Source organism: Neodiprion fabricii, chromosome 1, assembly GCF_021155785.1.
Source record: "Neodiprion fabricii isolate iyNeoFabr1 chromosome 1, iyNeoFabr1.1, whole genome shotgun sequence".
NCBI lineage: Eukaryota > Metazoa > Arthropoda > Insecta > Hymenoptera > Diprionidae > Neodiprion > Neodiprion fabricii.
The window spans coordinates 36,483,878-36,500,084 of NC_060239.1; the positions used below are offsets into that span (position 1 = coordinate 36,483,878).

The following is a 16,207-nucleotide window of genomic DNA, read 5'->3' on the forward strand; positions in this document are numbered from 1 at the left end:
TTGAGTCCGAAATAAGCCATCGAATTTATCTTAATGAACCATTTTCATCAGTGTGCCGGCATAAAAGCAGCCGCACCAATCATGCCGCGTAATCCCTGCTTCTGATTGGTCGAATGATCGTGGCTGCGTAGCCATATTTTCACAAAACCTACAAGATGCAGAATGCACCACGAACCTAGCTGCAATCTGCTGCACTCGCATTCGTACCAACGCAAAATAATCGCAAACTCGGTGTTATTTTGCCTCACGTTGGCGAATATCGCGATCTGAACATCGATCGCAAACAAATGTTACAGCGGCACACATCAATCGTCAAGTTGAATAACGTCTATTGCAATCATTTGATCGTAATATACTAATCATGTCTAAAAGAGAACACGTCGATAGTGATTCTGATGATGGATGGGTGGGACCGATGCCGTCGGAGGCTGCCGAGCCGAAAAAACGTAAAGGTATCGTAAACATAACCTAAAAAATATTCAATTCTCTTTAGACGTCGCTGATAGGTACAAATGTTCAAAATCTGCAAATTCCTTGGACTTCATCATCTTATAGCTTCTCCATACTAAGTTTAATTATCAATTTAAATTATACGTTGACTGCGGGTGACATTTACAATAATCTAAAGTTTTAATTGTTGAGCATTGTTGATATCTACTACTTCATTATTGTTCGTAGTTCTGGAGTACGAGCAAGTTTACCTCGACAATTTACCCAGCTGTGAATGTTACGAAAAATCGTACATGCATAGAGATGTTATCACCCACGTTTTGGTCACAAAGTAAGTACATACATCAATTGATATGTGTTTTCTTAACAAAACTCTAATTTATATCCTAATCCTCACAAGCAACTTTATTGTTGGTGTTTTCACTTCAAAAGTCAATTCTTGCGTTTATTTGAGTTGCAAATTCTATTTTGCTGTACAAAATTTCAGAACAAATTTCGTGATCACTGCCAGTTGCGACGGGCATGTAAAGTTTTGGAAAAAACAGGAGGAACTAATTGAGTTCGTTAAACATTTCCGGGCACATTTAATGGCCATTCAGTCGATGGCAGCAAGCTGTAATGGCGCGCTAATGTGCACAGTCAGTTTAGACAAAAGTATCAAGGTCTTTGATGTTGTTAACTTTGGTAAGTCATTATGAGTTGCATTAAATAGACTATGACTTTGCACTTTGCATAACAACATTAGTGTACACATTTAAATCACACATCTAACATAAGTTGATGAATTTCAAATCCACCTGTGTAAACGTTCAAAAAGCCTGCATTTCAGTCTATCAATATCTAATGTAATCGAATCTTTGTTTTCAGACATGATTAACATGATGAAATTAGACTACGTGCCACAGTGCTCTGAATGGATATATTCACCTGGAGATGCGATATCTGCATTAGCAGTTTCCGATCAAGATTCGAATAAGATCTATGTTTATGACGGTCAAGGGACAAATACTCCTTTACATGTCTTCGAAAAGTTACACACAAAAAATGTCGTCATTATGAGGGTAAAAACTTGAATATTTAATTGAAATTTATTGAAGACTGACTCTTTTTAGGGATCGAAATTGCCTCCATGTATTATCGACTCAATTTCAATGAATCAAGACCTGATTCGTGCTATTTAGTTGATTATGCCTGCATACTGAAAATTGATCGCTCTCTTTTCAGTACAATCCAGTTTTCGAGACGTGTATATCTGTAGATAAAGCAGGGATTTTAGAATATTGGACAGGCCCTAAAACTGAGTACAAATTTCCAAAATGTGTTAAATTTGAATCTAAGCTGGATACAAATTTATTTGAGTTTGCAAAAAATAAAACTTACCCGTGTGGCTTAAGTGTTTCTCCTGACGGCAAGAAATTTGCCAGTTTGAGTGGAGACAGGAAGGTCAGAGTGTTTCATTTCTTGACTGGAAAGCTATACAGGGTATTTGACGAAACTCTGCAAAGATTTACTGAGTTACAACAAACTACTCAACAATTGCCTAACATGGAATTTGGGCGCAGGTTTGTCACTATATGATTTATTTAAATGCATCACAATCCAATTATTTGACTATATAGATATCTATACACCCTGGCAGTAATTGTCTATTTTTCTTATCCTGTAATCATTCAACATAATTTCTACCACATTATGCAGAATGGCTGTTGAGAGGGACTTGGACAAGACGGAAGCAAATATGGGCAACATAATATTTGACGAATCAGGGTACATGGTCATGTACAGTACAATGCTTGGCGTAAAGTTGGTGAATTTGTATACAAATCGCTGCGTTACAATCATGGGTAAGCCTGAAAACTTCAGGCCTATGCAACTAGCTTTGTTTCAGGTATATGAATTTTCTATTTTCGTTGTAGTTATTGCGTTAAGTTACTTGTCGTAAGTCAATTAATTTATTATGGACTGATTATATATGATAAAGTGCTCCTAAGGGTAAAGCGAAGAAAACTACGGCTGCAGTGACGTTTGAAATGGAGGCATCAGAAAACCCGACAATGGAGTTGAATCGCCCAGATCCAACATTGTTTTGCACAGCGCACAAGAAAAATAGATTTTATATGTTCACGCGACGTGAACCAGAAGACACAAAGAGCCAGGAGTGTGACAGGGATGTTTTCAATGAAAAACCATCCAAAGAGGACATTATCTCATCCACAGAAGCCACTAATATGCAGAAAATATATGACGTGGCGATTCTGCACACAGCTCTTGGAGACATACATATCAGCCTCTTTGGCAAAGATGTGCCTAAAACGGTGGAAAACTTTTGTATGCATTCTAAGAATAATTATTACAATGGTCACATATTTCACAGAGTTATTAAAGGCTTCATGATACAAACTGGAGATCCCACGGGAACTGGTACTGGTGGAGAAAGCATATGGGGAGGGGAATTCGAAGACGAATTCAGGCCTCATCTCAAACACGACAGGCCATATACATTGAGCATGGCAAATGCAGGGCCAAATACAAATGGAAGTCAATTTTTCATCACGCTTACACCTACGGTAATTATTCATATTCACCTTTGAAAAGATTGTTGTATAAGTTTCTAATTTTTAACCACCGTTGTGATTCTGACTTTTAATTATTTTTGTCCTTAGCCATGGCTTGATAACAAACACACAGTTTTTGGCCGAGTGATCAAAGGAATGGAAGTAGTTCAGAATATCAGCCAGGTGAAAACAAACCCTAAAACTGACAAACCATATGATGATATTCGAATAGTTAGCATTACAGTCAAGTAGATTTTCCATTCAAACGATGACAATCACATACTTGTAAAATAAATTTGTATCATTAATATTAAATTATTTCAAATTTTATATTCGATTTATTCGTGCTTCTACCTTGAAATTATAAGTTTAGTAGAAATAATATCGTTTGCTACTGTTCTTTACTGTTTTGTTTCGGTAGTCTTTGAAAAAAGGCAGAAATAACTGCACTGATGATTGAAGCTATCAGACCAATTGATGAGATCCGTTTATTTTCCTACGTCTATGGTTTATTCAAATATCTTTGCTGGTTTCGATGAGAATAAATAGAAAAATCTATTTTCATACGAGTGCTAACACAATCGCAAATTTTCAAAATACATATTCAGGTAAATTCAATACTGACAAGGTAATTATTCTCGGTTTGTTGATACAACTGTAGTGCAATCTGACATGTGCAATTGATGACCAGTATACTTGCCAATAGATGCAGCCATTGTTTTGACGGTACAAATCTTAGGCGATATCTAAGACTAATTGTAACTACGAACTAATGAGGATATTTTGGTAATGGTAGTGAAAATGGTACGACTTTGCAGCTATTCATATCAACTTCGTGCCAATCCAAAACGCTATTTAGAGTGCAGTGCTCCTTCCAAAAGTCGCGTTGAATCGGGTTCATAGCACCATTCCATACCTGGAAGCAGGATACCTTCAGAGATAGCCTAGATTGGTAATTTTTAGTACTAGAATAAATACATGACGAGTATTCTATTATAAATTGGACAACACCTTTGCACAGTGCATAGCCCACTGATTAATCATTTTATTTGTTTGCGCCAATGCAAGTTTTTGCGACTTTTGCACCAATTTCATTCCTGCTCCAGTTCGGTTTCGGATCATTTTATAATATGCCCGTAACAGCATGTACCTTTGCAAGAATTATTACACGTTTGAACGAAAGCGATGAAACATGTCAAATTTACTGATTTGTAAAATTCGTTTTTTGCTGTATTTCCAATAAAATATCATGTTCACCTCGGTGCTGCAATACTTTTTGACTGGACTGCTGTATGTATTAGTTTCAACAGTGAGCGAATTTCCTTATGTGTCACTATATTGGCCTTTGCATTTTTAGTATCCATTCTATGAACTGTAACAAGGAAAGAATAGAACGTGATAAATTATTTAGGAGGGTTCCTCTCTGAATGGTATTACAACCATTGTCACTCTGTCAACTTTTCATTTGCAAATCATTCAGGCATTGTATTTACGTCGGAGAAAAGCATGGTCGTTCACTTAATTTTGAATTGGGATTAGTTTTACAATCCGATGTATAATTCTCACCATATAATATAAGAAGCCCTTCAAGTTTTTTCAGTGCCGTTAACGAATCTGTAGTCGCATCTGTATTATGATCGAAAGCTATGGGTGGAATCTTGCTTCCCCAAACCGTTGCGGCCTCCCAATCATCATTTCTGACACACCTATAATAAGCCAGCAAATTATAAAAATGGAGTCAGACTACTTCTAGTTCTAATATCACTCCATCCTCACCATAGCCACATATTGGTGAAATATCGTTTTTCAGCGCTAGGATCTCGAAATGACATAATTGTGCTACCAGCCTCTAGATAATATTGTTCGCACTTGCGAAATGAAATAACAGAGAGCCCGAATTCCAGTTGAAAATCCACGCAAAGAGCGTAATACCAAGTTCTACCTGCCTTATCTGCATCTTCGTTCGCTAATGTTTCTGTTTTATTGAAAATAATAAAAATGTTGTTAAAAATTATGCTATAGATGCAAGCGTACTCATGTGGTAAATTATATTGCAGTAAGATTCACCCATTTCATTCAGCATAGAAACAACATCGCTATATTGACATTTCAGAAGTAATATATGAATCAGTGTAGGTAACAGAGAAAGTTTTAACCGCATAGCGTGAATAGTGTGGCAGATTTTCATGGTAGTAAAACCAATATTCAGTGCTTTGTCTATCTCCCCTCTCATCCAACGTGAACGGAAAATTACATAATACAATTCGGCGACAGCTTTTAACTCCTGCAATTCGACGGCATCTTCTTTACGGCAGCACATGATTAATGCATAATTTTCCAAATCCGGTATTATACTTCTACATTTTGGATAAAATTATCATCAGTGTTGTGCTTTTAAAAACATTGACTGAAATGCTATGGTACTTATTTGTACCTACTTGTGATTGAAGTGATGTGCTACTATGATCATGTGCGCGTATGCAGTACAGAGCACAAAGAAATCTTGATTTGCTTCGAGTGCTGCATTTAGACCCCATATGGCAGCCAAATGACTATGATGCCACCATTGATTTGTCTGATAAACAGGATGATCTCTTAGAATTGCGAAATATTTTATTTTTCATAGTTAAATATGGGAAATTACCCTGAATAATATAAACATTTGCGCGAAGCAATTAGCCAGTTGATCGCTAAAGTCAGCGGCATATTCATTTGCAACACCGACAGTACAACTGCGTAAAAATCTGAGCATCAGTTTTTGATATTGAAGAGAAAGCATAGCTTTGAATTTATTGGCAAATATACTCCTTGGATATTTATGCCCCAGACTTCTTATAGCCTCGTATAAATAATCTTGAGCGAGTTTAGGTTGCCCAGATTCAAGACAACACCTTCCATAAAGAGTTTGAATTTTTCCTGTCAAATAGGGTATAGTTATAGCCTCGTCCTCACTCAACCCTTTCATCTGTAATAGTATGAATTAACAGTTTGTAGTAAAGAAATAAGTGTTGTAAATATTGTTGAGTCTAGAATATCAGTGAACTTCAAGTTGTAGTTGTATCGTTCTCACTTGTTCTAAAATTAATTCCCCATCATGCAGTAATTTTCTTGCCTGTGGAATATTGCATGAAGACAGTGACACCTCAACAAATTCCAATATCGCAATCAACATTTTATCTTTGCGCCCTACAAATGTAAGCGTTGATGTCATTTGGCTTTTTGATTCTGCACAACGTACCCATTGAACGTATTTGCAGCGCTTACCTATGCTATGACAATGATCCACGACTTGTGTGTACATGGTAACAAGTATCGAATTGCATGAACACTCAGAGAAGTCTAAATTAGAGAATGTGCGAGTGGGGCTTTTCTTAACAGGTTTGAAAGCTGCCAGGCAACCAATATGGTCCTCGGCTATATTTTCTGTGCTTGAACCTAACATAGTTTATAAACTTTAGTAAGCAATGCAAAGAGAGCTTCTACAAGAGGGTTCAAAATTTGTCATGGTTGAAAATTGATTGGAACAATTGACTTCCCTCACATTGTAGCGCCGTATGAAAGTTTACAAAATTTATGTTAAAGATGTATGCTATTACTTATTTCAGGATTCTCTGCCTGTTTCTCAACTGGAAAATCAGTCAGGTGTTGTAGGTAACTCATAGTTTCATCACGACTTTTCTTTTCACGTTGATCTTCTTCATATCTCATACCCAAAAGCTTTGCAAAATGTCCACCACCGCATGCCTTACACCGCCTTGTCCTCTGTTGAAGATATTTCAAAGCTTTGTCATGAATTTCTACCTTATGATTCTCCGTCAGTAGCCTGTGATAATTGAAATGATTTACATCAAGAGATGACCAGTGAAATTCTTTTCCCTCTGTGGCGCTACGAAATATGGTTTGCAGATTTACGATAAGAATATTCAAGTACACAGTACGAACATACCTGTACATTGTGTCTCTGAACATAGATATCTTGAAGCGTATAAGGCCGCACGAAGCATATTTTGGCAAATCAGCACAAGCTTCTGCATTTAATTGAAACAGTAAACTGGGTTTTATAAAGTTGGTTACAGGCATGTATAAATGTATTACATTTTTGTTTATCATATACCTGTAATAACAATGCCGGTACAAGCGCAGCGAATTTCCGAACTCATATTAATCTTCCTAAATTTCCTTAGATGGACCATGGCGCCTGAATTTCGCTTAAAATCTCCCATTGCGCAGGCTAGTATTTTTAACTCGTACAATCTCTTAATAGCTGAAAATTGTCAAACATTTTTAAAGATATTCATCCGAAACATTTGGGATCTCTAATTTGATTTGTTAATTGCACAAAATATTTACCCAATGCGAATTCTCTTTCAGTTGTACTTTCCAAAAGATTAGTGAGCATGTATCTGTTGAATGTTTCTCCGAGTACAGCAGCCGTTTTGAGCAGTAGCTGATCAAGCGGGGACAATGCATCGAACATTTTTAATATCACAACTAAAAGAAGGTATTGATTATTATTAACGAAATTACTCTTTATGCGGTGTTATTCCAGATATTTGTAACATGCGTATAAGTTTGTTGTTTGCAATCCTATTCTTACCCAGATGCTGAATGACATTTATTCAAGAATTGCTGCAATGTAAGATTTCATTTATAACTATAAATTGTATATACCATCCATTTTTAATTCAAGATCATTATCATCGATAGAAAATGTTGGTGAAGTTATGCATATTGTAATATTTGGCATCAGTGTCACATTTTCGATTGAAGCTGCTACATCTGATAGTTTTCTATCTATCAAATTTACCGCACTTTCCTATGAATTATAATTGGTTCGATAGCATTCGTTGAAAAATGACACACCGTAATGGCACAATGTAACTCATTAATTTACCCTATAACTGGATTGATACATGGGCCACCCGTCTGCCTTTTTTGGTTCGGTACTATGCAAGCTAGTCCGATTTTCCGATGTCAACCTGAGTTGAATAAAAAAGGTTGAACTCAGCGATACTAATACTGGTATAGACCGTTCGTTTCACCTGCACACCATTTCTTCAGGAGGACATACAAGTCCGAGATGGCAAAGTTGGTTTTTATTTATGTCTTGTTTCAGCAAATCACCCGATTGCACGAGGCATACCAAATAACTTTCTATCCAACCGGGATTACCAGAACTCTTTTCTTGAATCACTCTACAATGATAATATTGGCATATTTGAAAACATTATTGTCTCACTGTTCCATCTCCAGTATTCACAAATTGACTTTACATTTAGTTCTGAAATCACATCTTCTCTTTCTCAGCTTACTTTTCTAATTCTGCGGAAATCGCTCTGACTCCCAGTATTTGGCACGCAAGTCCTGCGTGATACCATTTGTCTAATCCCAGCAAATCTATGACCTGAATATCACAGTTTAATGGTGTACTAGTTGAACGAATTAACGATGTGTTCATACCTCTGCTTTTTTTGAAACTTCATATGGTACTGAAAATTCCGATGACACTTTGTGTCCATACGCCATGACAAAGAATATAAAATCCGTTTTCATTATTATCGGTAGAAGAGAAGCTGTTTCGCTGTCACAATATTCAGCATCGTCGATCAGAATCACCCATTGTCGAGTAAATGTGTGACTCATAAGTTTGCCAAGGAGCTTTTCCATTATTTCTCGTTTTTCACTGTCTGGCAGTTCTCTGTATTTATTGCTAATGTCAAAATTGACGTTGAACACTTCATTCAGCGAACATAGTAGGTGTGGAAAATATATTTTTCCCATATTAGTAATGATCTTATCTTCACGCTCTTGAGGTGTCGAAGATGTGGTAAATCCAAGAGGAATCGAGAGAATGAGACAAACCAATGTATAAGGAGACTGGAATGTGTACAGATACGCAATATCATGTTATGACTGCTTGATAAAATTTTCTTAAAAACATATACACAACATCGTTGAACTGACAATACCTTGTAATCATTTTGAATAAGGGATATATGATTGCACGGTATTGTGGGTGGGATGTGGTGAATCATCTCATCCAGTAATCTAGTCTTTCCAGATCTCGGTTCACCCCTAAAAAAACGTGCTAATACTAGACTGCTGTGTAGTTGAAGTGAAGATACATATTTTGCAATTAGTCAATATTTTCATGAGAAGATACACATATCTACGACACATAATTTTGCAGTGCAATGATTTCAAACCTTATAACCAGAGCGTTATGTCTCAATTCTGCATCAGGCTGATCTTTTTTAATTTTGTGAAAGTTTATTACATTTAGCAACATTCGTCTGAAAGTATTCAATTCCTCCTCCCTGCCTAGAATAGGGTACATATTTTCGCGTGACTCTTGATCTTCTGGTCTGTGGATTGGAATCATTTCTTATAATTGATGTTTTATGTTGTTAGTATAGATAACTATGAAAGACTCCCTTCTACACTCTGTAGAATAACTTACACCAATTGTTCAACAAATTCATAAATTGGTCCAACGTTGCTTATTCCTTTCAAATACTTTGGCTCCTGTAAAATGAAATGCCTTGCTTCTAAACGAGAACGAAGAAAACTTTCTCGATCACAGACAACCTGTAATATTACAGATATTGAAACCGATGAATGTTTTGCCCAATTGAGAGCGGTCGAATCACTGAACTCCGTTTTGACTTACACGATTAGGGTACGCGCACATCAATCTTGCCGCTTTATTGACAGCCATACCAATAACAGTGTATTCTCTTCTCAATATGTGTCCAACGACACCACAATAAGTCATACCAGTCGTTACTCCGACTGCAACGGATCCGAAATTCTTTCGTACAGACAATGTTGCGTGAATTTTTGAAGCGCAACGTAAGCCGATTTGAGATTCTAACTCATGTTTGTCACCACGAAGACCAAATATGCACAGGAACATAAGATCCTTATCAAATAGTGAAGTTTTATTCACGCAGCCTTGCATGCCATCGACAATTCTGAAAAAGTAATAGTTTCTATAATAGTTGATTGCGGCATAATTAGGTGGTTCAAAATATCAAAGGAATTTTGCTTACCCGCAAACGATTTTATACGCAGTATCAACCAAACGGATCAATTTTTTCTGACCGACATCTGTTATTATATTTATGAACAGAATAACTACCTGACGCATCTCAGTCAGATACTCTATAGGTTCGTCCATCTCAACTGCGTGAACTATCGGCCTTATCATGTAGCATCTCAAAGCGTTCTTCATACGAGCTTTTGCCACTTTGTTCACCTTTGGCCTAACTGCAAAAGATATTACTGGTTACTGTTAAATACTTTCCACATGAGGTCATCATGCAACAAATAAACCTCTTCACGAATACTCAATAATTTCAAATGAGACTTTTCTTATATTTTCTTAAACATACGACTATAATCCACTTGCCACCGTCGATAATCGTCCAACGTATCTCCTGTTAGATTCAGAAGTACCGGAGCAGCCTCAGGTTCCGGAACTCTGTCCGTGGTACAACTGTTGAACAATGTTATATTTTGATCCTCCAAAGTACTCATATCATGCTCCGATTCAATTTCTGTGAAAACCAACACGGACTTTGTTGTATGAATAAGATTAATGTAAAGTCAAATACAATGCTTAGTGTAATTATACAACCTATCTTCGAGTATCTGTCTACGTCTGGATCCCACATAATTGTCGTCGCCAGTAATAAAGTATGAACACCATCAGGCATGGCCTCGTACACGTAATCATTTGGATTAGCCCATTGCCAGCTGCTTGGCGCAACAATTATATCCCCACCGCTGTAATTGTTCATAAAGTATAGTCACTTGGAATTTTGAGCTAGACTCTTAGACTATTAGATACAAAGTGGGAAGAAGAATAGAATTTGAATATTTAATTTCGTCTTTTATTTTATATATATATAAATAATATAATATAATTTATATATATATAAAACGTTTATAGCCGAATCACCGATGATTGTTTATCAACTATTTGTTATTTACCGGCACATTCCCTCAGCTGCTTTGACTTCCCAGACTGGATTCCCGGTGATGATGTAGTGAGACATAGTTTCAGGATCTCCGATCGATGTGAAGCATATTTTTCCAGATGCTATTGCCAGTTTTACTGCAGAAAATAATGGAATTGTGTGATTAGTTGGTAGTTTATATTTCAGATTGTGTAATGCAGGAAAAAAAGTGCAAAGAAGCGAAGACAGATTGACAAACAATTGCATAAACCTTTTAAAACAACGCCAACGTCTGTATCGAAAGAGCCAAAATGCTTTTGAATAATGCACGCAGTCTGCATTGCTTCTACCGCTACATCCTGCATCACCATATCGTCATGGATCTTCCACATTACAATGAACGCATCTCCAGAAAACTTAAGCACGTCTCCTTTGTGCGATAGGATTTCCTGAACCATTGCACCGATATAACTGTTGAGTATTTCCGTCAATTTAGAAGGACCACCTTGACCAGTTCTTGTATACTTTTCCGTAAGTTCAGTGAAACCTGAAACGTTGCTTTCATGTTACATTGGAACATGGAATTAGATAGAAATTCACATTATCTAACAAAGCCATTATAAATAATTCATAATTAACGAAATATTTTCAGTACGTACCTGAAACGTCGCCTAGCATTAGAGTTGTGTAATATTCTCTGGTGTGATAATCATTGACGTGGTCCAAAATTTCATCAGGACACATTGAAGCAAATATTTTTGTATGATTCTCTATTTTGGCTGATGTTAGTAGACGAAGTTTAGTCTCTTTTATTTTCTGATGCGATGAGGTACTAAGCATAGATGATTTCTTCGATTCGATTAAATCTGCAATGTCGTTAGGTACCGTTGTAAAATTATATTGTATTCCATCAACACCACCGATTATATACACAAATAAACTTTTATTTTCACGCCTTGACATTTACAATTACAAATACAAGACATCTTTCGATATTTTTTTTTTAAATCAATCTGCTATTGTGAGGCATAATTACTAAACTTACCTTCATCGTCATCAATGCCGAAGTCTTTTAGAGATGATGTAAAATTGGATTGTCTGTCGACGAGAGATTGCTTGGATTTTGAAAGAGGTGTCTGTTTAGACATCTTATTTTTTTCATGTGTAAGCAGAAGCAGCGTCGGTCGTACCGATTGTATGGAGAACTGGTATGTCCATTGACACTTGTGAGACAAAAGTATGTTAAAAACATTTGAACGTATGTCTGCAAATGCATGGTCGTTACTTTCAAATTAAAGTGGATTGGTGATAAATAAATGTATTAACATTATTTTATCCATATAATTACTCTTTTTATTACTTACAGCAAAGTATGTGTCTATTTCTCACTCAAACGTGTTCGAAACTTACAATTAGATCGCCACAAATTGCATTACGCTACAAACCACATATCGCATTGCGTGTTTATACTTTTTAAACACATACATATATATATATGTATATGGGTGTGTGTGTGTGTGTGTGTGTGTATGTGTGTGTATGTGTAATAATTGCTAAGATTTTTTTTTATATCATTTTACTTTATCAACAACGTTGTAGACTAAGAGTGTTTCTGCCACCGACGAGCTTAGGTATCGTACTTTGTGGTAGGATAATTAATCTCTTTTATCTTTTGAATCAAGTAACAACTATACACGTTTAATCAAGTTTCAAAATAACACTCTCTTCAAGATATGTAGCGTGAAAGTAATCGACCTCATGCAGAAAAAATGAGGAATGGCACTTTTGTTGTTGCCCAAACAATTCTATGTAACAGCTAGTGTGCAAGTATTTCGACAAGGTCAAGCAAATCCGTTTCACGATAATAGTTTACCATAATTTGATCTTACGAAACTACAATCATGTCAATCTTTGATTTGAAAAGTAAACAGGTAATGTGATCGTTTTCTCTTTTTTGAACCTTGTATGCATTATATATATATATATATCGTGATGGTTTATTGGTTTACATTGGCCCGTTAATACAGAGGTACATCGAGAAATAAGATTTTCATTATACCATAAAGGACTTCATCCATGATGGACAATATGTTCATTATTAGTTTCTATTAAATTCTAACAGGTCTATAAATGCGGCACCCAATTAATTTATTGTGCCAGGCCCTACTTCATTGTGCTTGGAATTATGATCATAGCGTTTTCGTTTTTTCTTTTCATACACCAGATTCAACTATCATATGTGATTCTGTAACACGTTGTAAAATCCTCTGACTTGGTCATATGAGGCTTATAGGAACCATGTCGGAGAATTTCGTGCGCAGAATACTTATCAGATTTAGTAGAACCACCACAATCGTATTCTTTATCATACGTGTCGGACTAATGTCGAGTGTTCTGGTAAAGTGAAAATATAATTGTGATGGTATACACATATAGAATTGTCGAAATGAAGTTCGCTGTATACGTATGTTTGAATCAGTATATCGCTAATACAGGTCCCTTTTTATACATCAACCATTAATATCTAGAACTCACAAAAATTTGCAGATTTCAAATTCACAAATACTTTCAACGAGTTGACCCAGACTCCAGAAGGTAATGGTTAATTTATAAAGAATCACGCGGTATTTCATAATTACATGAATTTGATAAAGAATCGGCATGCGGAAGAGTTTTGATTCGGAAATCCTTATTCGGACTGCTATGATTTCACGGCTTGCGAACAATAATTTGAAAACTGAGAGATAAGAATCATTTCATTTAAACAGGTAGATAATTGATTTTACATCATATTTTAACTAGTGATGAAATTTTAGTCCGCCGAGACAATTCGTTGAATCATCAAGAATGTTTCTTGTAGCATTGATTTATATCCTTATACAACAATGAATGGTGCAAAGAATGAATTGTTTTATTAAACAGTGTATGGAGGTTGAATAATAGGTAGATGAAAATGCAAATTACAATAAACATGACTCGTTAATGGCACACAGCATGGCAGTTGCAACAATTTTATGTTTGCTTCACATTTTTTAAAGATTTAATTCCCTTAAATATCGTATAATAGTATAATTACTTTTTAAGTATATACATGAGTCAAATTGTATTGCGTTTCACTTAATTTACTCAAATGCTATTATATATTTATATGAAAGGAAGTAAGTAAATAATAGAAATTTATTACGAATTTGGAAAGAATCTTTGACTAATCGATTGAATTCTGTTATTTTGCATTTTCTCAAGTTTTGAGAATCTAAAGTTAAAAAATTCGTAAAGAGCAGTGATAAACAAATTACTTCATTATATATTAGTATAGAAGTTTTTATATGTTGAATGAATATAAAAAATTTCACTTGTCATTATATAATTACAATAATGTCATCAACAAGAAGTTCTAATCAAATTGTGACAATAAATAAGATTTTTCACTTTAATGCACTCCAGTTCAATGTTCAAGGATAATAAGATGGTATAGATTAGATGCACTTTAATCCACTAGTATGACCATTAATGATTCCTCTTCGCTACCATTTCTGTTGCGTAAAGCAATATTCTTTACTCTTTTTTGTTATATGGACTTACTTGCCTAATCGTTTCAATGCAAATTTTTAGACTCAATCCGAGGCAAACTCTTGCTGCTTATTAAAGCAGATCATAGAATTTCCTTGAGTATAGGTATAATCATTTGAAATTGGTACTTCAAAAGTTTCGTTTTTTTGTTAGTCTTTTTTTTTTTTTGTTTTCAGTTTGACAAAATCAATTTAAAAACTCTAAGTATTCTTCTTGTTATTTGTATTATTTTTTAGGTACATATTTTCTTTATATTAAATGATCAAAAGGCAGAATGTAATGAACACATGATCAACAGTCATGCTTAATTAATTATAGATACATTAGCGTATAGAATATTTAATGATAAATTTTATTACTGTTTAATTATGATGTAACATGATGATATAGGTATAGGCTTGATATGATGGCACATAGACTAAATTTTATACAACGTCTTACTATAATAAATGTTTAATATCCTTTTTACGCGTATAATAGCTTATGATTTACATTTTTCCCAACTTTTTTTTCTTTCCTTTTCTGGCTATAGCTATATATACGTATATTAGACATTATACGTATATTAGATATATATTTGTATACTGACGTGACAATCAAGGCAAGATTATAATACGGTAAATCCCCATAAACCTGTAGCTGACAAATAAAGTTTGTGGCATAATCTCAAATTGGATCGTAGCAAGATTGATCCTCTGAAAACTAAGGAATTTCATTGTAGGAGATAAATATATCGAACACATATTGCTTGCCGTTTTAACAACATTCAATGGAAATTAACGAATACAATCAACAAGGGAGTTCTTGGCTGCACCCAAGTCTTCACCTACAATTACTCGACTAGATCGCTGATAAAAAAAATCAATGAAGATTTCGACTCAAATATATGAAACAATGCTTTTATATTTTTTATCGATGAGTATGTTTGAAACGGTATTTGGTTTTAATGGACCGCGATTTGCAAAGCACATATTCGATTTTAACAAACGATTAAGAATATGCCATCAACGATATATTGTAGTATGATATATTAATGCAAATCGCAACGTTTTTCTCAACTGAAATTCATCTACCAACATTTACATTGCTTACACAAAATTCTGCTTGTCAATGAGAGCAGTTATAATTCATTATTATAAATACTGCTAGTATGATGAATAGTTTTCTTCAAAGTTTCGTTTCATTTCTCATTGTATGCATCAAATTTACATATAACACATGTTTGGCAATTAAACGTAGAGTGAACACGTTGCTTTCACAACTTTAGCTATCAAAATTTTAAAATCTCATATTTTCATCTGCTTGTGGTAAATTGTGTATATTGTGTGAGCATGAAAAAGATAGTCATTAGGTGAAGAGAAAACAACTTTTGTTTCACATATATTCTAACTGTAACATGACTTAAACTGTCTTTAATTTTTCTAATAACATTTCAATCTTCATCTCTATAATAATTCTTTTGACCGAGTGACACAACTGATGTAATATTTTGCATGTGATTTAATATAGATAACTACTATAGCGCACACAATTGCTCTTTTTATATGATATTTCAATTTATGTTGCGTCTGTACTTTTACTACGTAAAATTTATATCCGTTAACATAATTGATTATAATTGCCTTTACTAAGCTAAATGTTTGGAATAGGATTTCCAAGATTGTAATAGTA

At 34.9% G+C, this 16,207-nt stretch overlaps 1 protein-coding gene and 1 pseudogene across 2 annotated transcripts; one reads left to right on the forward strand and one right to left on the reverse strand.

The window, feature by feature from the left end:
• Positions 1-247: 247 nt before the first annotated feature.
• LOC124176842 (peptidylprolyl isomerase domain and WD repeat-containing protein 1) lies at positions 248-3,335 on the forward strand. 2 transcript variants are annotated; one of them, XM_046558650.1, is made up of 8 exons: positions 248-452; positions 679-781; positions 938-1,134; positions 1,318-1,511; positions 1,675-2,012; positions 2,149-2,338; positions 2,442-3,017; positions 3,114-3,335. In XM_046558650.1, the coding sequence occupies exons 1-8, from the start codon at positions 362-364 to the stop codon at positions 3,255-3,257; spliced, it is 1,833 nt and encodes a 610-aa protein (XP_046414606.1). In that variant the 5' UTR covers positions 248-361; the 3' UTR covers positions 3,258-3,335. The 2 variants fall into 2 exon arrangements, with proteins under 2 accessions (XP_046414606.1, XP_046414690.1); XM_046558734.1 differs by lacking the exon at positions 938-1,134.
• LOC124187910 lies at positions 3,108-12,187 on the reverse strand (annotated as a pseudogene).
• Between the last annotated feature and the right edge of the window lie 4,020 nt (positions 12,188-16,207).

Bases quoted from the DNA above. Each gene is read 5' to 3' on its own strand.
- LOC124176842 (XM_046558650.1), top strand. From the start codon at position 362: ATGTCTAAAAGAGAACACGTCGATAGTGATTCTGATGATGGATGGGTG. The intron at 782-937 runs GTAAGTACATAC...ACAAAATTTCAG, and splicing joins ACCCACGTTTTGGTCACAAA to AACAAATTTCGTGATCACTG. The intron at 2,339-2,441 runs GTATATGAATTT...AGTGCTCCTAAG, and splicing joins TGCAACTAGCTTTGTTTCAG to GGTAAAGCGAAGAAAACTAC.